At 50.0% G+C, this 23,499-nt stretch overlaps 10 protein-coding genes across 10 annotated transcripts; 7 read left to right on the plus strand and 3 right to left on the minus strand.

Annotated features, from left to right (window-relative positions):
* Positions 1-89: 89 nt before the first annotated feature.
* N7533_009861 (translation elongation factor 1 subunit beta) lies at positions 90-1,211 on the plus strand (the record flags this gene model as incomplete). The annotated part of the gene is made up of 4 exons (XM_057106511.1): positions 90-129; positions 220-259; positions 537-910; positions 982-1,211. The coding sequence occupies 4 exons, from the start codon at positions 90-92 to the stop codon at positions 1,209-1,211; spliced, it is 684 nt and encodes a 227-aa protein (XP_056957960.1).
* A 3,182-nt stretch (positions 1,212-4,393) lies between these two features.
* On the plus strand, positions 4,394-5,502 carry N7533_009862 (uncharacterized protein; the record flags this gene model as incomplete). The annotated part of the gene is made up of 2 exons (XM_057106512.1): positions 4,394-4,525; positions 4,603-5,502. 2 exons carry the CDS (start codon positions 4,394-4,396, stop codon positions 5,500-5,502), a joined length of 1,032 nt encoding a protein of 343 aa, XP_056957961.1.
* Positions 5,503-7,473: 1,971 nt separating this feature from the next.
* On the minus strand, positions 7,474-8,970 carry N7533_009863 (uncharacterized protein; the record flags this gene model as incomplete). The annotated part of the gene is made up of 1 exon (XM_057106513.1): positions 7,474-8,970. One exon carries the CDS (start codon positions 8,968-8,970, stop codon positions 7,474-7,476), a length of 1,497 nt encoding a protein of 498 aa, XP_056957962.1.
* A 287-nt stretch (positions 8,971-9,257) lies between these two features.
* N7533_009864 (Zn(II)2Cys6 transcription factor domain-containing protein) lies at positions 9,258-10,756 on the minus strand (the record flags this gene model as incomplete). The annotated part of the gene is made up of 2 exons (XM_057106514.1): positions 9,258-10,587; positions 10,710-10,756. The coding sequence occupies 2 exons, from the start codon at positions 10,754-10,756 to the stop codon at positions 9,258-9,260; spliced, it is 1,377 nt and encodes a 458-aa protein (XP_056957963.1).
* Positions 10,757-12,318: 1,562 nt separating this feature from the next.
* On the plus strand, positions 12,319-13,245 carry N7533_009865 (CFEM domain-containing protein; the record flags this gene model as incomplete). Its single annotated transcript, XM_057106515.1, has 3 exons — positions 12,319-12,405; positions 12,470-12,647; positions 12,707-13,245. The coding sequence occupies 3 exons, from the start codon at positions 12,319-12,321 to the stop codon at positions 13,243-13,245; spliced, it is 804 nt and encodes a 267-aa protein (XP_056957964.1).
* An 813-nt stretch (positions 13,246-14,058) lies between these two features.
* Positions 14,059-15,352, plus strand: N7533_009866 (carnitine:acyl carnitine antiporter; the record flags this gene model as incomplete). Its single annotated transcript, XM_057106516.1, has 5 exons — positions 14,059-14,307; positions 14,363-14,411; positions 14,494-14,510; positions 14,621-15,234; positions 15,304-15,352. The coding sequence occupies 5 exons, from the start codon at positions 14,059-14,061 to the stop codon at positions 15,350-15,352; spliced, it is 978 nt and encodes a 325-aa protein (XP_056957965.1).
* Positions 15,353-16,805: 1,453 nt separating this feature from the next.
* N7533_009867 (uncharacterized protein) lies at positions 16,806-17,955 on the plus strand (the record flags this gene model as incomplete). The annotated part of the gene is made up of 2 exons (XM_057106517.1): positions 16,806-16,952; positions 17,014-17,955. The coding sequence occupies 2 exons, from the start codon at positions 16,806-16,808 to the stop codon at positions 17,953-17,955; spliced, it is 1,089 nt and encodes a 362-aa protein (XP_056957966.1).
* Positions 17,956-18,398: 443 nt separating this feature from the next.
* On the plus strand, positions 18,399-19,223 carry N7533_009868 (putative ubiquitin conjugating enzyme; the record flags this gene model as incomplete). Its single annotated transcript, XM_057106518.1, has 3 exons — positions 18,399-18,555; positions 18,751-18,843; positions 18,967-19,223. The coding sequence occupies 3 exons, from the start codon at positions 18,399-18,401 to the stop codon at positions 19,221-19,223; spliced, it is 507 nt and encodes a 168-aa protein (XP_056957967.1).
* Positions 19,224-19,981: 758 nt separating this feature from the next.
* Positions 19,982-20,986, minus strand: N7533_009869 (RTA1 domain-containing protein; the record flags this gene model as incomplete). The annotated part of the gene is made up of 3 exons (XM_057106519.1): positions 19,982-20,072; positions 20,122-20,196; positions 20,274-20,986. The coding sequence occupies 3 exons, from the start codon at positions 20,984-20,986 to the stop codon at positions 19,982-19,984; spliced, it is 879 nt and encodes a 292-aa protein (XP_056957968.1).
* An 883-nt stretch (positions 20,987-21,869) lies between these two features.
* Positions 21,870-23,128, plus strand: N7533_009870 (Zn(II)2Cys6 transcription factor domain-containing protein; the record flags this gene model as incomplete). The annotated part of the gene is made up of 2 exons (XM_057106520.1): positions 21,870-21,938; positions 22,019-23,128. The coding sequence occupies 2 exons, from the start codon at positions 21,870-21,872 to the stop codon at positions 23,126-23,128; spliced, it is 1,179 nt and encodes a 392-aa protein (XP_056957969.1).
* Positions 23,129-23,499: the final 371 nt, after the last annotated feature.

A 23,499-nucleotide genomic window follows, 5' to 3' on the forward strand; every position in this document is an offset into this window, starting at 1 on the left:
TTAAAAATTTTAGCAGATTCTCCTTCTCATTTTTCCCCCTTTCCCTTTCTTCTTCTTCTTCTCTCCTCATCCAACTATCTTCATTCACAATGGGTTTCACTGACTTCGTCTCCGACGCCGGCCTGGCTCGTACGCACTCCTTCGCCATGCTTGATTTTATTGCTTGATTTTGTTTGACTTTGGAACGTTGAAACTGACTGTTGTCCCCCCCCCTTTCAGTGGCCAACAACTACCTCTCCACCCGCAGCTACGTCGTTGGGTATGTCTATGCTTCCCCCCCCTTGAATTCTCTCCTCCACTTTACCTTGTTTTGATCTCATCCCAATCGTATTATTCGATGGATGTTGATCTTCTCAATTACCTGCTTTTATGATGAGAAAATTTGGTCCGTGTTTAGGAGGCGGATTTAAGACCCCGCTGCATGACTACACTTCCATTGCGAGCAATCGCGTCTCTGATCTCTATTGCATTCATATCTGAATTTGCCAATCACCAATGTCACGTATCGAACGTCCCAACTGACTGTTTTTCGATAGCTCTTCTCCCAGCCAGGCTGATGTCGTGACCTTCAAGGCCTTCAGCGCTGCCCCCGACGCTGAGAAGTACCCCCACGTCGCCCGCTGGTACAAGCACATCGCCTCTTACGAGAGCGAGTTCACCACTCTCCCCGGTGACGCCTCCAAGGCTTTCACTGCCTACGGCCCCGAGGGTGCTGACCTCCCCGCCAACCCCAAGGACAAGCCCGAGGAGGATGAGGAGGAGGACCTCTTCGGTTCCGACTCTGAGGAGGAGGATGCTGCCGTTGTTGAGGAGCGCAACCGCCGTCTCGAGGATTACAAGGCCAAGAAGGCCGCCAAGGGCCCCAAGCCCGCTGCCAAGTCCATTGTCACCCTTGAGGTCAAGCCCTGGGGTATGTTTTTTCTTCTCTATCGTTCCCAACTTTTGATCTCTACGTCCCGCATTCTAACCTACTTTTTACAGATGACGAGACCGATCTTGCCCAGATGGAGGCCAACGTCCGTGCCATCGAGATGGACGGTCTGACCTGGGGTGCTTCCAAGCTCGTCGCTGTCGGCTTCGGTATCAAGAAGCTGCAGATCAACCTGGTTGTCGAGGACGAGAAGGTCTCCACCGACGACCTCCAGGCCCAGATTGAGGAGGACGAGGACCACGTCCAGTCCACTGACGTTGCTGCCATGCAGAAGCTTTAAATGGAGAATGTGTCGGTTAACGTAGAAATGGCGTGATGATGGAATATTGATGTCTTAGGGATACCTAGTTACGAACCTAGAACCTAGCCCAGAAAGAGGCTGGTCTTGATGAAAAAAATTAAAAATTTCATGACCATAAATATTTTTGATGTATATATTAAATTATATCCTTTTTTTTTCTCCTTGAAAAGTTCTACCTTGCCCATGTGTTTTGGTTTGTTGTGTTGTGTCAACGTTCCCGTTGCCATGGCGGGGCAGAGTTTTTTTCTTCCAAGGTTGCTTCAAGTTTCTTTGCGCTTCTTTTCGCGTCGAGCGGGGTTCCAAGGTTGCCAAGTTGCTTCTTCCCTATACCTTCCAAGGTTAGTCTCCACTAGGGTACCTATAGCACTAGAAAACTACTACTAGTAGTAATAACATATGCTGTTAGGCATCCCTCAGGCCTTTCACCGCGGAGATTCTGTCTAGCCTCAGCTTGAACTGAAACCGGGTGGTCCAAGTTCTTTATTAGCCTTGGAAATCTGATCTAATCCCGAAGTCTTCAATATGATCATACTACTACTTAGGTATTACTACTTATGATCAAATAGTAGGAATATACTAATAGACTGGTGATATCATGATATAAACTCCGCCTCGGGAGTCCTCATTTAGGCCAGTAGCTTTCTATTCTATCCATGCCTAGTACGAGGTATACTATTCCAGGGCTAGTAATAATATATACCTAGGTCACGGTACTAAGAACTTCAAATTAAACAGACAACCCTTTGAAGGAACACTGGTAATACTAGTATACGCCAATTCTATAAAATATATACCTCGTACCAACCATGAGCCATATACTAGTAGATACGCTAATAATCCCTACCAACCTTGGAATAACTTCAGGTTGGTAAATTAATTAGAAGATCAAAGAGCTCAGCGGCCTCGGAAACCTGACACTTCTAAGGTCATGGTTGTCAACTTGAAATACTTCAGGGCTAGTAGGGACTTGAAGTTAAAGATATCCATGATATCAGTAGTGATATCGTGTGTACCTACTAGTAGTACTACTACTAGTACCCATAGATCTTAATCAGCCTGAGGTCACGGTGTACCTACTAACTACCCAGGTAGTAAGTAGTACTGGTAGTAAAAGTCCCAAGATCCCCAACCTTGGAAGGTCCTTTAAGTTCGACAATAGCACCAGCACAGTGACGATCGCTCACACAATACAGGATTGTTTTGTATACTTAGGTAGAAGGACCCCGAGACCATCGCGGGCCTTAACTTGAACCTTTAAACCCGCGGATAACTCATAAGCATTGGAAATGGCACCATCTACCTACTAGGTGCTAGCGATAACCCCCGCTGCTGTCGGGTCTGGCAGACTGCTCCATATTCCCGATAGCTTTGACCAATGGTGGCCACGTATTGCGCGATACAACATATCTGTACTGTATATACATAGCGTGAAGCTGCCCATAATAGGACATAGACCATCATCGTATGTACCATAAAGCAGGGAATACTTCATTGGACCCCTCGTACTTTGTACCAAAGTGAGATGCAATATTTGCAACACAACTTGAACCTGCAGCCCACCCATCTCGCAAATCCCACCCCAGCACAGCACTACAAGCACTCACCCAATGGAGAAGCCGGACGGGAGTTTCAGCCGTGTCAACCATAAGGCTGGGAAGAAAGGCTTGTGGCTTGAAAAGGGTGGGAGGGTTGATACGGCAAGGATACGGTATTTCACATACAGTAACTGACAAACAACTCCTCCGTATGGAGTACAGTTTGTCGATTCCAAAGGGTTAGTGGCCAGTTCCTATGTCCATGTGGAAATATTTGACCAATGGGGCCGATCGGGTGATAAGAGGCAACTTCAGCTGCAGGGCTTCACATGGTGGACGTAGGGGCCAGGGTTACCTTGGGGTTGGGTCGGGGCGGGGGCTGTTGAATTGGGTCGGGTTCAAGTTTTTGGTCAGATTAATTATGAAGTAGGAGGTTTGCATTGTATATTTAGATAGGAACCAATAATAGCCAAAATCCCATAATCCCATACCTAGGCAATCCATGGACCAATGTCATGCTTAATCCTACGGAGGAGTTTTAGTTCCCGATCTCCCGCCAAGGCCTCGGCTGCAAGCTCCCATCGAGATACGATGTCTCGGAGATCCCGTGGGTGCAGTTTAGCTAGAGAGAGGTAAAGGAGAGAGAGAGAGAGAGGAAGAGAAGTACTCCGTATGGGACAACACTCGGCATGCATTAAAAAGCTCGGCATGCATCAGGTTGGGACTGCGCCCCCTTCCCACTCAGGGGTAAGAAAGGACGAGGCAATAACTACTAGAAAGTAACTAAAAGTCTGCTACCGAGTGCCTAATCAAGAGTGAGACATGAACCAATCTTGTCCTTCTCAATTGCCTACTTTTTTTTTTTTTTTTTTTTCTTTTTTTACGTCCGTAGTTGTATGCCTCGGGGGTTCGGTTGCTATGAGTGGACTAGCGACCTCCACTTCAGCAACACCGTGTCGATCGCAAGAAAAACGACAGGGAATGTGGATGATCAGCTTAGTGTGCCAGTTCCGAGTCCAAAAATAATCTGGACTCCGCCAAGCTTCGCAGTTGTTAGACCCTTTTGTCCCCATCAAATTGGGGCCGAAAGCCCCAATCATTAGCCGTGCATCGTCGCAAGGAAAAGCTTGCCCGTCACTCTAAAACAGCCCAAAATAACCGTGAAAGACAAATACAGCACGGAGTGCCTACTAGAGTATTATACTGCGTACACAACAGAACCTTATTGCCCCATACCCAAATTGAAATTAGCTCAAACCAGCCCGTCCCATGTCTCGCCGAAATGTGGTGACAGGCATCCATATTTCATCATTCGAAAAGTTCATCACGAATCCCAGATTAAAAACCCTGCACCATCTCACTAGTTTAGTTCCCGTTTGCTTTCCTTTCGTACCTTCATCTCAGCCTCGTACTGGCCCGACTCGTATTTCTCTTTCATCCCCCCCCCCCGCTTCTTGGACCCGGGGCCAACTACACTACATTATTTTGCTTTACTTTGGCCCCCTCTTTTTACTTACCTCCGCCTCTCTCGTTGGCTCTATTTATCCTCTGTTGGACCCTTCTCTTTGTTTTGCCTTCTATCCTCCCATCCTTCCTATCTTTCCTCTCTTTTTCACTCTCTCCATCATGAAATTCCACTGGTCACCCATCTGGATTGCTGGTGCGATCGCATCGGCTCTACCTTATGCTTCTTCCCACGAACTGAAACTACCTTATCTTCCTACTTTGGAGCCCGAAAATCCAGTCGAAACATATCTGGTAAGTATCAAGAAACAACCTGAACCCGCCAACTTTCGATTCTCTTCAATGTCCAGCAAAACTCACCCATCTTACAGTCTATCAAATGGGCCATTCAAAATGGCTCACTTTATGCCAACGACGACAAGGTCTTCCCACCAACTATGTCAATGCAACTGCATGCGCCTTTATATGAAACCCATCGCAATATTCCTATTGAACAAGAGGATATTAAGGTCTCCTATTCCATCAAAGCCCGTCCCATTCCCGCTGGGGAAAATGGATCAAAGAACGAAATTCTTCGCATTCGTGTCGACCTCCTCGACCAAGAAGGCCGCCCTGTCACTCCCAATTCGGTGGCCCTCGATCTGCTCGATCACCCTGATGGTACCCATCGTATTACTCGCATTCGACTAGACTCACCCCGGGGATCTCGCAGACCGAGACCATGGCAGATGAAGTTCTGGCAGTCCCAAGTCAATACCTTCTTCAACCAAAAAGACAAGCCGGACTTGTCATCCTCCGAAAAATCTACAGAGGCTCAAGTCAAGCCAGCCTCTGAAAAAGTGCCCGAATCTACATCTACATCCGCATCCGCATCCGCATCCTCGCCCGAATCCGAGTCCCAGAACCAAGTTGGGTATATCTTCTCTCCCTACTGGTCACCATCCACCCACAACGCTCCCTCCGATGGACGTGGCCACCACGGTCACCGTCGTCCCCACGATTACCACCAAAAGAACTCTTTCATGCGTCTGATTCGCCCCGTCATTCTGCCCGCAATGCTAGGAGTCGGAGCCGGCCTGGTCGCTTGCCTGGTCGGTTTCTGCGTCGGCCACGTCATTATGTCCGTCTCTGTTCGCATGGGTCTGTGCAAGAAGCGCTGCAATCGTCGACGATCCTCCCTCTCTAACCCGTCCTGTCTTGAGGAGGGCTTTCCTTCCGAGAAGGCCCAGCTCATGGTTCCTGAGATTCAGCTTTCGCAACCCGACGTATAAGGTTATCTCTTCTTCATGATTCACATTTTCAGGCGCGGGCGCAGGACGGCAGCAAATTTTTCTTATTTGGTTTCTTTTTTCCCCCCCATTCCCCTGGGCCTTCAGGTTCCGGGGCCCTCACGGAGTCAGCGTGCATAACGAGCATCATTTCCTTGTGTCCATATTGTATATTCTTAGCTATAGACGTCTATGTGTAACTACTTATCCAAAATACGAGACATGTATTGATTGATCGAACTGAACCTGCCTTATACACGTATCATAACCTAGTACTAGTACCAGATATGGTTTCCCTCTACAGAGAATTCTACAGAGAATAGTCAGTCAACCATGAGGCATATCATCGCATGTAGTCTTCATCAATCAGGCCGGCTGGCCCAATGGCAAGGCGCTTGACTACGAATCAAGAGATTGCAGGTTCGACCCCTGCGTCGGTCAACTTTTTGCCCAATGAGGCCTCTCAGAAGGAGTGGAGAGCGAGTGAAGAAATATTTTTTTTTCGCTCTCCGATACAACTCGGTCCGATCGAGCCGGAGACCCACCCATTGAACGGTCGTGAAAATGTTTCACCGAGGTTAAGCCTTTCGATAGAATAACTACGGAGAACGGATTGACCAATTGTAGGCTCGGTATATCATGATTTCAATTTCATTTTCAATACGGGTTCAATACGGCGTCTCCATCCTGACATATGTATGTACAGTGGGATTGCGATCGCACCAGTAACATTTGCCCGACCACCGTTGGAAAATAGTGGTCGGTTGTTCGGGTTGAAGCGCACTTGTCTGCCCTCTATTGTACTCGATTTTGCGATATCTCCGAGACAAACAAGTCGATCTTCAGATTTGGTCTCGGATCCAAGTTCCGTGTTTCTGATGCAGTTCGAATTGAACGGTTGGTCGGTGATAGGTGATCGGCAACGGGTAAATTCTGACAGAAATTTACTGTTACACTCTGTATTTGGGAAGATTGAGTAGGATATTGTATATACGGAGTAATCCGTACAGTTGAGCCAGTTTCTGGAATACTGTTATGCTGGCACCTAATACTGTCTCCAAGGTCCCTTCTAAACCTTTGGAAAAAGGCGTAGTGTACGGAGTACGCGTCCCAGACGTCAACCCTGGAAATTAACAGTTAAAAGACATCGAAGCTTAAGAAAGTTAAGGTTTATTCGCAGCTGTCAATTGGTTGACTAATCCTGCTGCCTGTCTTGGTTACCACTCTTAGGTCTTAGGCTACTCTTGGAAAGTCTTAACGTGCCCAGGTGGAGGTCTTGGGTGGTGCGCGTGGGGGGGGGCCGGTAATTCGGGTGCCTTATTTGTGGTTGAAATTCGACCGCCTAGGTCTGCGTTGATGGCAGGTCCCGGATTTGAATCTGAATCGTCAGCTAAGGCCTAGTATGGAGTAAACCTAGTTACAATTAGGAGTTCATGGCGGAATGCAAGCCTGCAGATGCCTTCGGTAGATGAATGCCTATATACTACAACATTGAAATATGACCAGTGCCACGGGCTCTGGGCGGAGATTGCCGGTATTCGTAGTAGTAGTCAGTAGTAACTACGGGGTACTAACTATTGCTCGTTTCTCCAGGGCTATCGATGGATTTAAGATCTTCGGTCTCTTTCAACAATGAACGACTACGAGTAGCAGACTAGTAGTATGCCACTGTTCCATCTTACATCTAGAAAGCGTTAAAATAGAGGTTTGGAGCGAAACCTCAAAAATAAGCTGAGACGAGATCTCACTACTGATACGAGGTAGTATTGTCCCACCATGGATAGTGAATTAGTAGGGCCTCACGAATTTCAGACTAGCGCCACCACATCATCCCTGACCAACAAAAGAAGCATGTGCATAGAATGATCTCAAAGGTCCCAGTCTTGTGTTTAGAGTTTTTTTTTAATACCAATAGTGAGATTACAATTTATGTAATCTTACTCCGTACAGAGTGCAACTGTGTAGCCTTGCTATCTAAAATACCCCTTTCAGCCCTCCTGGCTGTGCGCCACCCCATATAACAAACTTTGGCTCGAACCTTTTGCCAGCCTTATCCGCGAGGCTGATTTCTCGGCCCCTCGGCAGAAGCACGACATTTCCAGGGTAGAGCTTACCGAGTATGGCAAAGGCAATCAAGGGGTTCTCAACCGGTATGACATGGACGCCCTTTTCCTTTGTAGCCAAGAGGCTGGAGTCGGCGGTTTCCAGAATGCTCACAGCATCATGAACAATAATGGAATGGTGAGGCTTGGGAGCAGCACTGCTATTGTTTGCACCATTGACCGAAGACTCGGAGTCTTCTGTAATGTATGAGTACCGATGACCGCGAGAGATTTGGCCCACGTCGACAGCCATACGCTTCCCACCCTCCAACTCAAATCGCATCTCTAATCGACAAGCTTGGTCGAGTCGTGAATCACCTTGTGAGCCGTCAACAAGACCAATCGAAGGCCCATCTTTGAACTGGATGTCTTGCTCAGAGAAGCTGGCTGGTTCGGAAATCACTTCCTCAATGCCAGGAGGAATCTCAGCTCGAGGAGCCGAATAATAATCGTCGAACTGATACTCAAATACGGCATCCGTCACGGCTGCATTGACTCGAACAGGAACATACTGCAGCAAGTGCAACGCAGTCGGCCCACCGGCCAGAAAAGCGGGCAGGATAATACCCTGTGCATACTGGAAGCCATACCCAGCACTCTCCGAAGGAACGAGGTCCGGCGCAAGAAGTGCCTTGGCAAATGTTACAACATTGCGCTGCGTGGTGTGCCTGGTCAGCATGTCTGCTAGGAATTGGCTTCGTGCGGATTCAAGATGGCGGAGACCTCGTGCTTTGCGGTTGATGGGGATGAGGACATCCTGGTAATTCTGGAATGGCAAGAGTGCATCGCGGAGCAGGACCATCTGATGCATATACTCGTTGAAGAGCTGCATTAGATGCGGTTGACTGCGGTCGCCGAACATGAGATCCACGTTGAATGGTGTTAGAAGGTGGCCCTCGCAGGAGCTACGGAGTTGGAGGTCAACATCGACGGGTCTTTTGCTGCTGGATTCTTGATCTCGAGCCCATCGTACTAGAGTCTTGCCGATCCGGATAGCCTGGGCATTCATCTCTCGCCGTGAGATGTCGAGGGGTTCTGCCAGGCGCAGGGTGGCCTCACGGGTATTCGTAGCCAAATTGGCAGCGATATTTTCTAGCAATTGAGTGCGGGCTGGTTTGGTTCCTCGGGGACCATCGCCAAGGTGGAATATGACTGTGTCGAGGAGGGGCGCGAAGCTCTCGACTAGTTGTTTGGGTGTGTAGATTCCGGATTGTAGACCCCATGCCTCTTTCAGTGGATGTGTGTCATGGATGCCAGCATCGGCACCGGCAATCTCACGGTATCCCAAAATGGGGCAGAGCAGATTCGGTAGGCGATGCAGGTGGAAGTTGTCAGGGATACTCATCATTGCGGCTAGTCGAGCAACCATGATATAGGAAGAAATCAATAAGACGAGAGTGTGAATATTCAAGTTCAAGTTGACTGTCATGAATCTCTGCCATTATTTCAAGTGATTCAGTATAGTATTTATATTGAGGACTAGGAGGATCATGTCCCCCAAAAGGTTCAAGTTGTTACTGACGGAGTTTGGTGGTCGCGACCATCCAACTCCGCCGGAGTTCGACGAGGACAGCAACAACAACCTTGGAACTGATAAAGCGCACCGGAGTTGCCTGGTCAGCTTAGAAATCAATTATATACTAGGTGCTGAGACGATCAAGATGGCGAATTTCCGGAGTAGACAGTACGTCCACCCCAGGCAAATTGCTGCAAAGCACATAGAATGATCAAGTTCCGGAGTTCGTCCGACCCACCGACTCCAATATTCGAGATGAGTAGTGTCTGCAAATAGTCCCGTGGATAGCTTTCAAGGACCTGCTTAAGAGTCAGACAGCCTGGGCCGATATTATTAAAGGACATGTCTGCCATGGTCAAGGAGTTCTGCTCGCAGTAATCCATAGTCAGTTTCCAGTCCATCTCCGTGCGCGCCGTCCATAAAACATGGCTGGATGGAAGTGGCATATTCAAAATCAGTTCATCATCCAATGGCTCATAGTAGAGCGAAGGAGACCCACTCTCTGGATCGCAATGGCCAAAGAAATGAACGATATTAGCCAGGAAGAGCGTGCGTCGCGTGGTCTCCGCGACAGCCCAGTGCTCTAATTTCTGCGACATGGGCATCGCGACCGACATGAGATCGGTGTTTTGATCATGCATATGCGAGCGAATCAAAGTTTGAGCCATCTTGGCCAGGAATGGCGCCTTTAAGCCCTTGGAATATGACCTTTGCTTCCACTCTTCTCCCGAGCGACTATTTGACGCCCGCAGCTCGAGAATCTCGTACACGAGCATCGCATGCAAAGCATCCCATTGTTGCATACACGTGTATGTGGGATAAATTTGGATTAGTCTTTGGCGCTCGACTTCCATGGCTTGCTGGGCAAAGCGTGCACCGTCTGCTGTCTCCATCGCACTACCGCAGCAGACCGCCATTGATGTCCGGGCGAGCGTTGTCATGTCCGGGGTATCTTGTTCGTAGAGGCTGCGGTGAAGGAATGGCGAGATGTAGTCATATTGGAGGAGATATTTCGGATATTGTTCCACGATTCGAATCAGGTCTCTCAATGTGGGTAGTGCAACGGGGGTATTCGCATTCACATCCACATCCAGATTCAGGTCCGACAGGTTTGTTTCAGGAAAATCTAACAAGGGCAGTACACCTACTGGACCAGGGCCAGGGCCAGGGCCATCAGTCGTGACGAAATCGGTTACCCCTTGCGTGGGGAACTGCAGGACAGGTTGAACGGGGGTGAAGCTAGGGGTTGATAACGGCGAAAAAGCTTTGTTGTTGCTTGGACCTGGCTGCGCGGCAGAAGCAGAAGCAGAGGCATAAACACAGGAAAGTCCCCGGTCGACACATCGCGCGCATGGGTGGGCATAGCTGCATTTGGTTTTTGCTTGTACACAAGCGTCGCATGCTTTGCGACGCGTCGATTTCTTCGGTCGGAGACAACGCCGTCTGTGGCGTTGGAGGAGGTCGTCTTGTCTGGTCAGTTTGGAGGGTTGGGAATGAAACACCGGTCGCGTTCACCTACGGCGCTGGTATGTTTTTGAGCAAGAAGGACAGATATGATCGCCGGGCATTTTTCTCAATCATTTATCTGTCACTGGACGATGTTGGAAAGACGAGGTGGAGGAGGATCCGAGTGATGCATGGTGAGCTACGAATGGCGCAATATCAATTTCAACTTTACTTCAACATCGACCTAGTTTGACTGCCAGAATTCCTCTCTGAAGTTCCCCTAGAGTGAGGGGAATCAAATGAGAGAAAGAAAGATTCAAGTAACCTCTACTCCGTAATTCGTGGGGGGTAACTGCACACCAGCAGCATGTCGCGTCCATCTTCCCTCTTTGTACGGAGGAGAGCACAGTTACGGAGTAGACTCGGAGTAGGCAGAATCATACGATCAACATTAATCAAATCAAATACCGAAGCGAGCACAGATCCAGCAGTTCCAGCGCAGTCTTAGCCACAAATCAGCCACACTAGCGGTGACGAGGGATCAATAGTGGCGATCGGACGACGTATCCATCAAACTAGTAGTTAGGGTTGCCCCCAGGTGGCGCTGCAGATCGGCACTGCCTTGGTTTTTGTTTTCTTCGCCTTGTCGGCTTTTAGTTTTAGTTTCAGTTTGAGTGAAATTTGTGCCCGATGAGATAGCCTGATTAGTTCTACTGGATTCAAGTGTAAGTTGTGTTCTCCCGGTACGTCATGGAGATATCGTTAGCACTGTGTTACCCGTCTGAATGGAATCATCATGACCCACCGTTACTTTGCAGCCTGGATGGACCAAGAGTACGGAGTACACTTTGATCTCTCGACCGGGAGTACTCCGTATGCCTACGATAGCTTTTTCCCTTTGAGCTCCCCCGGTTTGCCAGGGAAACATCAAACTCAAAAAGACGACCTTCTTCTCCACCAAGCCAGCATCTCACCAATGATTGGCTCAAATCCACTTTAATTTCAAATTTACTCCGTCATCAAATTCAATCTGATCTCACAGCATTCGATAGTGGCTTATCCAGCCCCCCCTTAGTGCCCTACAGAGACCCTGGACAAATCAGACGAGCCTATAGGGATCGACGTCGGGGTTAGCATTGAGAATCCCGGACGATCAGCTCCTAATCGAGATTGGAGATCTGAGAATTCAATTCATTTCATCCGGTGGTACGGAGTATCCGCAGGGTCAATTCCTGGCTACCCCTGTAACTCGATGACTTCATGAAGCTGGCCAGGAACCATTTGCAGGACCGTGGCCAAATCAAATCGCCTTACTGCGTACAGGACCAGCCACGTTGGCCAGGTAGCACTCTATGCAGGTAGGACACAGGATGCAAGATCCTGCAGCACACCGTAGGAGGCAAAAGAGAAACTGAAAGCAAAAAGGAAAAGCAAACAACAACACGATGCATCGTGCCGGGCAACTCGCACTCGCACTCGCACGGCCGATCATGCTCGCGTCTCCACGGCCGAGCATGGGTGCTCGGTATATTAGACGCTGCTAGCGTTGCTCAATTACCTCAAAGGTAAAGTTTGGTTCTCAGCTTTGATTTGATCCCAATTTCCTTCTCTATAAGAGACCCAGCGCCGAACCTGCAAGTGACTGGTCGTCTCCTTCCTCTGCTTCACACCTACACCTCCCATCCCCTACCCCATCCCCTCCCCATCCCATCTCATATTATCCCTTCTTCCATCTTCACATTACCTCTTATCAAGATGAAGACTTTCTCTCCCGTTGTTCTGGCCCTTCTGGTCGCCCTCGGTATGGTTTCTGCCGCCGATGTCTCTGCCACAGAATGTGCTGTAAGTGGATCCTGTACATGTTTACATACGGTGGGACTGCAGATATTAACCTGACTCGCGATAGACCATGTGTGTCAACAACATGAACGACAAGGCTTCTGAGCTGAACTGCAAGTCCGGTGACATGGCCTGCCTGTGCAAGAGCGAGGACTACTCCTTCGGTATCCGCGACTGCACCAAGGAGGCCTGCCCTAGTGACGACGCCGAGAAGGTGTTGAAGATGGCTCTGGAGAAGTGCCCTAGTATGTTTCCCTGCATGACTTGATTTGATACAAACATGTCGCTAACCTTTCATTCCTAGACGGCTCCTCTGGCTCCAGCTCTGGTTCCGGTTCCGGTTCCAGCACCAGCACCGGCTCTGGCTCTGGCTCTGACTCTACCAAGACTGGCACCGACGGCGACAGCACTGGCACTGCCACCGGTACTGGCTCTGGCTCTGGATCTGGCTCTGGATCGGCCACTGCTACTGCCACTGGCACCGACAGCACTGCGACCGGCACCGACAGTAATGCCACCGGTACCAGCACCGACAGCACGACCGGCTCTGAGGGTAGCGACAGCACTGGCACTGCCACCGCTACTGGCACCGATGCCACTGGCACCAACTCCACCATGATGACCATGACCACCACCGGCTCTAGCTCCAGCTCGACCGAGACCGGCTCTGGCAGCGGCTCCGGCAGCGAGTCTAGCTCTGGTTCCGGCTCTGGTGACAACAGCAGCACTGGTACCGGCTCTGGCAGCGCTCCCTCGACCAGCACTGGTGCTGCTCACCCCATGGCCACCGTCGGCACTGGGGCTGTCGGCGCTATGGGTCTGGCTGCCCTGTTGGTCCTGTAAGGGATTGAACGTTGACAGAAGTTGTAATTTTTGAAACGAACTCTTGAATGCTCAGGCAAGGATATATGGGTTATCCTAAGGATAAGGATACTACTACTAGTAGTATTACATAGTGTATTAATGTCGATCGAATGATCTAATGAAGTCATGCTCCACCGGCACGTGTCTGGTTGCATGTGAATTGTATATTCTCTCTTTATTGAACTACCATGATGTACTACAGCAGTATATTAGTATGTTAGAATACTACATAGTACAATATTGATTAAAGTAATCAAATAGACATCTGATCTTATGCACGTCCATTCCTTTACCCCGGCGGAAAAGTGTCAGTGAGTTTCCCGTTCACCCGACCGGCCACCTCCGATGGGCGTCGGTGGCTGGCGGTGATATGGGGAATACTGAAAGAAATGTCATTTTGCTAGAATATACTCCGTAGAATCAATCAATAGAAAGGGGGAAAAGAACAAAGAGAGTAAGGAAGTGGTAATGAGCGACAGAGTCAGAGAGTGACTCCAGTAGCAGAAGTGTAAAGACCGAGCCGAGGCACAAAATCATCCGCAACTCCAATCGATTCCAACTTTCGGCTTCGGTCCGCCTGAGCCGATCTTCTATTCCGTTGTCATTCGGATTTTGTGACAATTCTTCTCTTTCTCCCCTCTCTCTATACCTCACCTATCTCTTTCCCTTCTTTTCCTCGCCTCTCTCTCTCTCCTTTCCCCATCTTCTCCCTCTCTTCTCCCCGGATTCACAAGCTCCGAGCTTCCCCGCTTACCGCCCACCACCACCAACACCACCAACCCCGATCGCAAAATGTCGACCTCTACCGCCCCTACCCAGGAGATCAAGGATGAAATCAAGGCCGTTGAGAAGAAGGCTGTGAACCAGACCATTCAGCAGCTGCGCTCTCTCGGCGCCGGCGCTGCTGGTGGCCTCTGCGCCGTCATCGTGGGACACCCCTTCGATCTGGTCAAGGTCCGCCTGCAGACCGCCGACAAGGGTGTCTACCAGGGTGCCATGGATGTTGTTCGAAAGACCGTTGCCCGCGAGGGTCTTGTTCGGGTATGTCTTGCCCATTGATTGCTATGCAGGGAATTCAAATTGACCAACGCATCAGGGAATGTACGCCGGCGTGTCTGCCCCGCTTGTGGGTGTGACTCCCATGTGTAAGTCTCGCCGACCTGGACCTCAATGGCATGGATAAATGTTGTTTTTGAGAGTACCAACTAACATCTTTATTCTATACAGTTGCCGTTAGCTTCTGGGTATGACATTTCTCCCCTCCAAAAAAAAATTTAATTTGGAGAACCCCCCTCATGCATTTTCATGTGATAATGCGAAAAAAAAGAAGAAGGACAGCTAACCTCTTGCACAGGGCTACGATGTGGGCAAGACCCTGGTGAACAAGTTCTCCACTGTGCCAGTTGTCAACAACACTCAGCAGTTCTCCATCGCCCAGATCTCCGCCGCCGGTTTCTTCTCCGCCATCCCCATGACCATCATCACCGCGCCCTTCGAGCGCGTCAAGGTCCTCCTTCAGATCCAAGGCCAAAAGACCCTGGCACCTGGCGAGAAACCCAAGTATTCCGGTGGAATGGACGTTGTGCGTCAACTATACAAGGAGGGCGGTATTCGCAGTGTCTTCCGGGGTAGTGCCATGACCCTGGCCCGTGACGGACCCGGTTCGGCCGCTTACTTCGCTGCTTACGAGTACATCAAGCGCAGTCTGACTCCCAAGGATGCGGATGGAAACCTCACCGGCGAACTGTCTCTCCCTGCTGTTGTCGCTGCTGGTGGTGCTGCTGGTATCGCTATGTGGATCCCTGTCTTCCCTGTCGACACCATCAAATCCCGTCTGCAGAGTGCCCCAGGCAAGCCCACCATCGGTGGCACTATCCGTTCAGTCTATGCTAGCGGTGGTTACAAGGCTTTCTTCCCCGGATTCGGACCGGCTCTGGCCCGTGCTGTCCCTGCTAACGCGGCTACCTTGTGAGTATTCCCTTTCGCCATGTCGATCACGATGTATGTGAACTAACCATATCCTCTCCTCTTCCTTAGCCTCGGTGTCGAACTCGCTCACAAGGCGATGAACAAGTTCTTTGACTAGATGAATGGTGGAGTTGCGTTGTGTACATATTACCATTTGTTTTTTTTTGTTTATGCTGGTCTTTTCTTTTGCAGCGTTGATTCAGTCGTCCGTCTACGGATTGGACACTCGCGACGAGTTGTGGGCCGATTGGCCTCGATGGATCGGATCTTCTTTTTGTGTGCTTTCCTTGGTTTAGAGATGTCCCTGGATGTGTTTCGTCCCGGGGATTTTGCATAGAACGCATTCCTTGAGTTAGCATCGAATTTACTGGCTTGGGGAAGTTGAAAATTACTAGCAGGTGTGTGCATTGTACTGGCATTATCAACCTTGGAAGGCTGTAGATATACTGAAGTATAGTATGTTGAGGCTTCCTCTTTAAATCTAGATTTCCACTGGCGTAAGAGATCAAAGGACCCATCAGATAAGATTAAGCCTAGACCACTTCGTGGGACATTGGCTACTACTAGTACTATACTACCTAGGATAGCCCTGGACCTTGGAGGCCGAGGGACTGTTCAGATAAGGTGAACCATAGTCAGATAGCTTATTATTGACAGGTCACCAGTACTCCGTTCATACTCTGTCAACACTGCGAGAGATTAATTTGTTGGCTTGATATCCCGATGGGGCAAGTCTAGGTGATGTAATGCAGTATAACTGAATACAGCATGGACTCCGTACCGAGACAGCAAATCTGAATTGAAACGAATGGCAAAGGCTAGTCTAGCCTCATCTGGGCATCAAGAGGGGTAAAATGTAATGGAATATTTCCGACTCTCGGATGCACTCGGGAGTTGATTGTGGGTCTAGCTCGGTAGCTTCTGTTTACATATGAGGCTCAAGCGGAGGACGATTGGACCCTAGTGCCCTAGGGTAAGGGTTTGTAAAACAAAGGGCATCATCTCGCGAGCAGCCATGGCTTGTCACTGGGGCCACGGGCCACGGTGGCGCTCCCCAATGTTGAAAATTTTACTCCGTACTCCGTAGAAGCCGGAGGTATTGATCCCTAACAATGGCCCTAAAGTTGGGGCGGTTTGGGGGCGGTTTGGGGCGGCGGTCGGGGCAGGTAAATGCCGATGGGTAAGGGGGTTCTAATTATAGAGTTACCTAAGTAGTTATAATAGCAGTGATACTCTAGGTATCCTAGGATGTTATGATAGTATATACTAGTAAATAGTAAATAGAGTATATAGCATAACACACTATATTTTATACACTATAGTATATACTACTCGTAGTTACTAGTTATAGTACTAGTATTATGTAATGTTAAATGAAGATGCTGAGGCAACTGCGAGCCCCAACGGGGTTAGCTCGCGCCTGCCTACTCCGGTCTGAGCCTCAAAAGAATCCCCTCTCGCTTACCTTCAAGTTCTCTTCTTCTTCTTCTCATCTCATCTCATCTCTTTTCATCTCCCTTCTTTTCTTCCCCTCCTTCATTCTATTTTCACTTGATTTCACATCCCCCACTATGCCTGTCAGCGGTCACCTGGTCCGCCGCAGCGCTGAGCTCGTCGCGAGCTTCAAAGATGGACCCGCCATGAAAGTCGAATTCGCCCCATGGCTGATCTTTTTGGTTCTTGGTCTCGGCCTGATTCTGGGCCTGGCTCTGATGACTGTAAGTTTTGTTTACGATTTCCCCTCCTTCCTTTTGAAACCCAGTCAACTCACCCAAATAGGTCGAGTACACTTACGGTGGAGTGGTTGCGACTCTTGCCGCCGTCGAGGACTCCAACCCCGACATCTATGTCCGCATCGACCAACAGGATCCCACCAAGCCTTTTGATCCTAATGAGCCCGAACTGGCCGACTCGGCTCGCCCTCAGCCCATTACCAGTGGCTTGCGATCCACTACCAAGCACCTCCGCGCCCGTGCTGGCTTCTGGTCACGCTTCCGGGGTCTGTCCATCTACCTGGCCTTCATGTTCGCCGATGGCTTCCTTTCTTTGATCTTCCCGATTCCAACCGGGTCCTTCTTTGGCCAGTTCTTCGTCCAATTCTTCATCAGCATGCTCCTTGCAACCTGGCAGATGGCCTGGGTTCACATCGTCATCTCCGAGCCCTCCCCCAAGCGCTTCTACCAACGCATCCCCAGCTACCGCAAGTGGATCCGCATTGCCCCAGCAGTCGCCCTTGAGACAGCACTGACCTATGCAACCTTCCTCCTACCGATGGCCGTGGCCCAGCTGGCTGGCTGGACCGAAGTTGCCCAAGACCCTAACCACCCGGACCAGACCACTCGCAAGGAATTCATCCGCTTCCTTAGCATCAGCGCTCTCCCGGCACTTCTCTCTCTGGCAATTTCTATCCCCGCTCGTGTGATCTTCATTCGTGTTGCCGCTTCCATGCTGCCTGAGGAGGATGAGTCCATTGTGCCCTTTGACCGCTCCTTCGGCGGCAAGGTCCAGCCCGAGATCGTGGGTGGCAGTGGTAAGATCGGTCTCATGGACGCCTGGACTACCTTTGACTGGAATGCCCGTGTTCGGTTCGTCAAGGTGGTGGTCAAGACCGCGATGATCGAAGCCGCCCTGATGTTCGTGGGTGTTTCCGCCATCGTTGGCGTCATGTGGGGACTGGGACCCCGAGGCATGTCGATGGCACCTGCTGACGGATCTTTGTAAACTTCACGAGTGAAGGGAACCATCGAAACTGTTCATTCACTGAAATCTGGCCGAACACCCGAGAGAAGGTTAGGGAGGCTCCTAGTTTTTTATTTTGAAGCATCAATTATGTCACACTCTTTGTATGGGTCTAGCCCGCATTTACAGTATTTCCTTGGTGATTGGTTTCTTTATTTCCGAATAGCACATGCACTACCAGCCTTATAGTCATCCTAGGATACTTTAAACCTCATACATTCTACTTGATATCGCAGCTCCACTCGTATCGGTTCCCCCGCCCCTCACCGTTCACCGCCTTCATCGATTTTCATGGGACCCCTCACCTTCATCGTGCCTCACTCTTCCCAGCTCCTCACTCGCCCTACCCCGACTTTGTTGTTTGACCTCGGACTGATCTTGCTGAAACTCCTTTCCCACCTCCTCACCCCTCCAATTCTCCCGCGATGGCGACTACACCTGCTGGCCGTATGCTCTCCCGGCAACTGCAACAAATGCAGTCCGATAAGGATATCCCGGGGATCAGCGTTGGTCTGGTCGATAGCAATGTTTTTGAGTGGGAGGTGATGCTCATGATCTCCGATGATGTGAAATTATACGGAGGTATGTATACAAGAAAGGATTGGTGGCAAACTGCCCCAACTAAGGACCAATATACCCCTCCCCGGTGGTTAGCGGGGACATCGATCGGTTGATCTACGATATCTCATCCTACATCACCCTGTCTTGCTTTCAACTGTCTGGAGATATAATCTCTCATTCTTCCCTTATTATAATTGCTAACTGTCATTTTTCAAGGTGGTTTCTTCCGCGCTCGCCTCTCCTTCCCGCAAGAATACCCGCATATGCCGCCGAAAATGAAATTCGAATCCTCCGTCTTCCACCCGAACAGTAAGTGATCGACCGACTTACCTATAGAGGAGCTGCCTTAGTTGCCCGTACCTTCTATAACATCCGATTCTGTCCCTACTATTGCTCTCTCTGACCCCCGCTAACACTTCCCGCAATGTACAGTCTACCCCAACGGAGAAGTCTGCATCTCAATCCTACACCCGCCGGAGGAAGACAAATACGGCTACGAATCTGCAGCGGAGCGCTGGTCGCCCGTACAGACCCCCGAAACCATCCTACTATCCGTGATCTCGATGCTGTCTAGCCCGAACGACGAGAGTCCGGCCAACGTGGAGGCGGCCCGGTTGTGGAGGGAGGACTCTGCGGAATTCAAGAAGAGGGTGCGCAGGTGTGTGCGTGAGAGTCAGGGCGAGGAGTAGAGAGAGAAGAAAGTAGACTGGTTTCTACATCCTTCTGCTTCTATTTCTAATTCTATCCTTTCTGTTTCACGTTCACGTTCACGTTCACGTTCCACTGAACTTCACATTTTCCGTGGCCTCTTTTCCTTTCTTTTCTTTTTCATCTTGGTCTTTATGGTGCATCTGGATGGTCATTTTCGATTTTCAACTGCTTTTACTTTTCTTTTCATTTCTTCTCGCTTTTGCTTTTGCTTCTTTCGTTCCTCGTTTTCTCCCCTTCTCTTCTCTTCTTCCGTGTGCCGGATCTCGTGATCTTATGGTGCTCTCATTGCATGATAGAGCGAGCGGTATTGGAGTGTTTTATATGATGGAAGAAACTAGCATTTAGGGCCGCTGACTTCGAGTGACCCTAGTATTCGTGGTAGGATTGGAGTTTTACACTATGGATTCGCTTTAGGAATTTCCTCTTTCAGTCCTTTCTTGTAACACTGTAAACGCAGGGAGGTATCGGGATCAGGGGCCATGCTGGAGCCAATATTAGAGTACTAGCAGCACGAGAGCCCTGAAGGTACCTAGGCACGGTAATTTGAATATAATGTGGGAGCTGCTAATGTCTCCAGTGGTATCATTGCATATCTATCCTGCGCTAGAAGATAATAAGATTTTGCACATGCTTTGGTTAAACTCTATTAGATGCAAGGCATTACGATCAAGCGAAGATCATGGTAGTTTTCGAAAATAAACAGAGGAAAGGGTTGTTAGGAAAGAGACGAAAGCCTTTAGGCACGGTTCTTGTAACCAGTGCGCATTGAAGGGAGGAAGAGACCGGGGTGGAATAGAGTAAATGACAAGCAGGCCAAGGCGATCATCCTGGAACTGGTTAGAAAAGGTGCTAGAAGAGGGACTGGATATAACTCACATTCCGTCCAGAACAAGGAACTCGCTCTCCTTTTGCATGAGGGGGTTACCCCAGCCACCAGCCATCTCGGGGATACTGATCCATTGTAGTTAGTACGGAGATACGGATATGCACGAAGAGAAGTGGGGTGGGGGGGAGAGGTAGTTGCATACCGATAGATACACCGGATTATCACGGTGAAGTACGCGAAGATCTCGGCACCGAGGATCATTTGCATCCGAGAGCGAGGCACACCAGTTGTCGTTTCAAGGTCCTTCTCACCCTCCAATCCATTACCGTGTCGGCTGACGGTCCAGAAGAAGTGAAGCGCAACAAGGCCGCACACGGCCATGGTGGCGACCTGGAACGCGATACCAGCAATGATAATATTGTCTCCAGCCTTGAGCATAGCCTGGTCGGTTTTGCCTGCGGCAGCGGCAACACCACCACCTGCAGCCTGCAACAGCAGCGAACCGACATCACATCCGATAAAGATCCAGGTAAACAGTCGCGGCTTCAGCTTGGAGTGCTCCGGGCCCAGGGCGAGGACAATATGCTTGAGCGTCAAGTAGATACCAGCCGCTACGAAAGTTGGAGCCAGCACCAGACAGACGATTTGTAATTTAAATGCGGGGGCACTCCATGGGTTGTCATTCATCAAGACTCGTCCGATATAACCCGCCATTTCCATCAAGGTACCGATGCCGAGAGCAGTCATAAATGTCCATGTTCGAAAGTAGATACCGAGACCGAGTTGCGAAATTCCGAGGACACCAAAGAAGACGGTAAAGAAGACATTACCGCCGAAGTTGGGATAGTAACCGTAGGTAGTGGCCTGGACCGGACAGAGGGGGCCGACTTCGAAACAATCCGCGTAGCTAGGCATGACGAACGGTTGTAATTGTTGATACAGTCGTTATCGAGGGGTGTGGGCGACCTTTAAGGTAGGAGGGAGGGAGAAGTGATAAAGGGAAGTTCCAAGGGAACTGTAACCACCTGGCTTGGCCTCGTTCTCGCTCACAGAATACCATGCTGACAAGATAAAAAGTCTTGACATGTTGGAGCAGTTGTACCCTTGGGGCCGTCTGACGTGGAGCAGAGCATGGGCTAAATTGCTGATTTCAAACAAGGAAAACACGCCAGGCCGCCAATAAGTGGAGCTGCCAATATTAACGGTTCAACTGTGTGCATTCCCATTGGTTACGGTTACCCATTTGGTTCCCATCGCACTCGTTCTCGTTCTCGTGCTCCAACCTCGCTTCCAGACTCGATGATCTTTGATCCACCTTAAAGATCGGAGATTTGGAGATGGACGAATCGGGGAAATGCAGACACATAGCAGATGGGATGTCGGTGGATCGGGACTGGATTTGATAAGATCAGTCAGCCTTGCATCTGGGGATATTAAAACTTAGAGGGATCCCAGGCAGAAGTGAAGGTATGAGGCTGTGTGTGTGTGGTGTGTGGTGGTGATATTTTGATATTGTGATGTGGTGAATGTAAAGAGGAAGTCGGAGTCGGAGTTAAGAAGTTGCCAATCCCGACAGACTCGACTCTGCAATGCCTCAAAACGGCAGGCGCGATGGCACTTTCCATCGTTCCTTCCTCTTGTCTCCTTGCGATCACCTGACTTCTTTGATTCCGCGAACTTCCTCTTTCGACTATCTTAACCCTGAGGTATCGACTGTCGTGATCCTCCTGTCGAATATACATCCCCTCTGTCAATGTCGTCAAAGTCGATGTCGAGTTGACTCTGCTAACTCCGACACATGGCTCCTCGTCGCACGCATACCAAGTCGCGCAATGGTTGCGACCAGTGCAAGCGACGACGTGTCAAGGTGAGTACTTCTCTGAATGGGATATCACCTCACCCATTCTACCCCACAATTGTCTAAACTCATGCAGTGCGACGAGAAAGGTCCCCCCCTGCTCCAATTGTACCTCCAGAGAGCTACAATGCTCCTATCTAAGAGCACCCCCTCGCGATGGCCATGATCATGGTGGTCATGGTCATGGACTTGGCGATGCGCCACCTCGTCCAAATACATCAATCTCAACTCGCGACTCAGGAACGCCCCGTCCCGTTGCACCCATCAGTCCAGCCGCTTCAACTCCATCTACCATCTCCCCCGTGCGCGACCTAGAACTCATGCATCAATTCTCCACCGATACATTTCGCACCCTCTGCACCGGCCCCTCGGAGTTTGAGGTATGGCAGATCACGATTCCGCGACTCGCTCTGCGATACGACTTTCTGATGAATGGAATCTTGGCCCTGTCTTCACTACACATCGCCACCACCGTCGAGTCGCCGACTTCATTGGCCTATATCGACACTGCCCTCCAGTATCACAATCTCACCTTTGGTCCCTTCCGCATCGCGATCGACAACCTCACCCCGCAGAACTGTGAGGCTGTGTTGGCGCAGTCCATCGTGACCACCGTGATTGGCATTGCTCTCCCGCGGCTTACCGGCGCACGGGATGAAAGTTCCAACATGACCGAAAATATTGTGACAGTATTCGAACTTCTCCAAGGCGTGCGAAATATTATGCATATTGGCCGCTCGTGGATAAAATTAAGCCTGTTTTCCCGCCAAAAAGATATTGGGGATTCCGGTCCGACAGAGCTAGACTCTGAGACTGCCGTCGCGCTGGACCGCCTTATGACGTTGAATGATGAATCGCTGGCCAGCATCGATACGGACCAATATCGCATCAATAAGGATGTTATCACACACCTGCGCCACTGTTTTACTCTATTCGGTAACTCCCAAGATCCGGCCAACGTGCTGGCATGGTTGGCTGTCGTGGACAAGGAGTTTGTGGATAATGTGCGGCGACGACAACCGCTGGCACTGCTGATCCTCATGCATTGGGGCGTCTTGCTCGGCGAGTTGGATGGTCAACGATGGTGGGCTCGCAACTCGGGCAAGGCATTGGTCTCGGAGCTTCTTCATGTTTTATATCCCGTTGATGCTCGCTGGGCCGATTCATTAATTTGGCCTCGGCATAAAATGGGCCTATGATGGTACGATGCGAGATGACGACTGAGAATTCAAATACTAGGCCTATAGATGGCCAAGAAGCGTAGCGCTGCGTGGCCGCGGCTGCTTCGAAGGATACCCGGCGCACATCCAGACGCATTTCCAGCTCCGAAACACCTTGGGGAGCAACCAAATGGGCCAGGCCCGATCCTGCGATGCAAATTAGGCAGATGCAATCCAGGTCACATCCGCAGGCCGCGTCACTGCAGGAGTTTCTAAGCACTCGCCCACCCTGTTGTATCTGGGCACTGCTTAAAACACTAAACTATATCTAAGCTCCAGGATATTATAATGTCGTTCTGACTTGGCATGTCTCGTTCTGAGATGACGAATTTTGAATTTAGCGCTGATAC

This window comes from Penicillium manginii, assembly GCF_028828005.1.
Source record: "Penicillium manginii strain IBT 31320 chromosome Unknown utg000006l:1.0-4164085.0:1.0-4166146.0, whole genome shotgun sequence".
Classification (NCBI taxonomy): domain Eukaryota; kingdom Fungi; phylum Ascomycota; class Eurotiomycetes; order Eurotiales; family Aspergillaceae; genus Penicillium; species Penicillium manginii.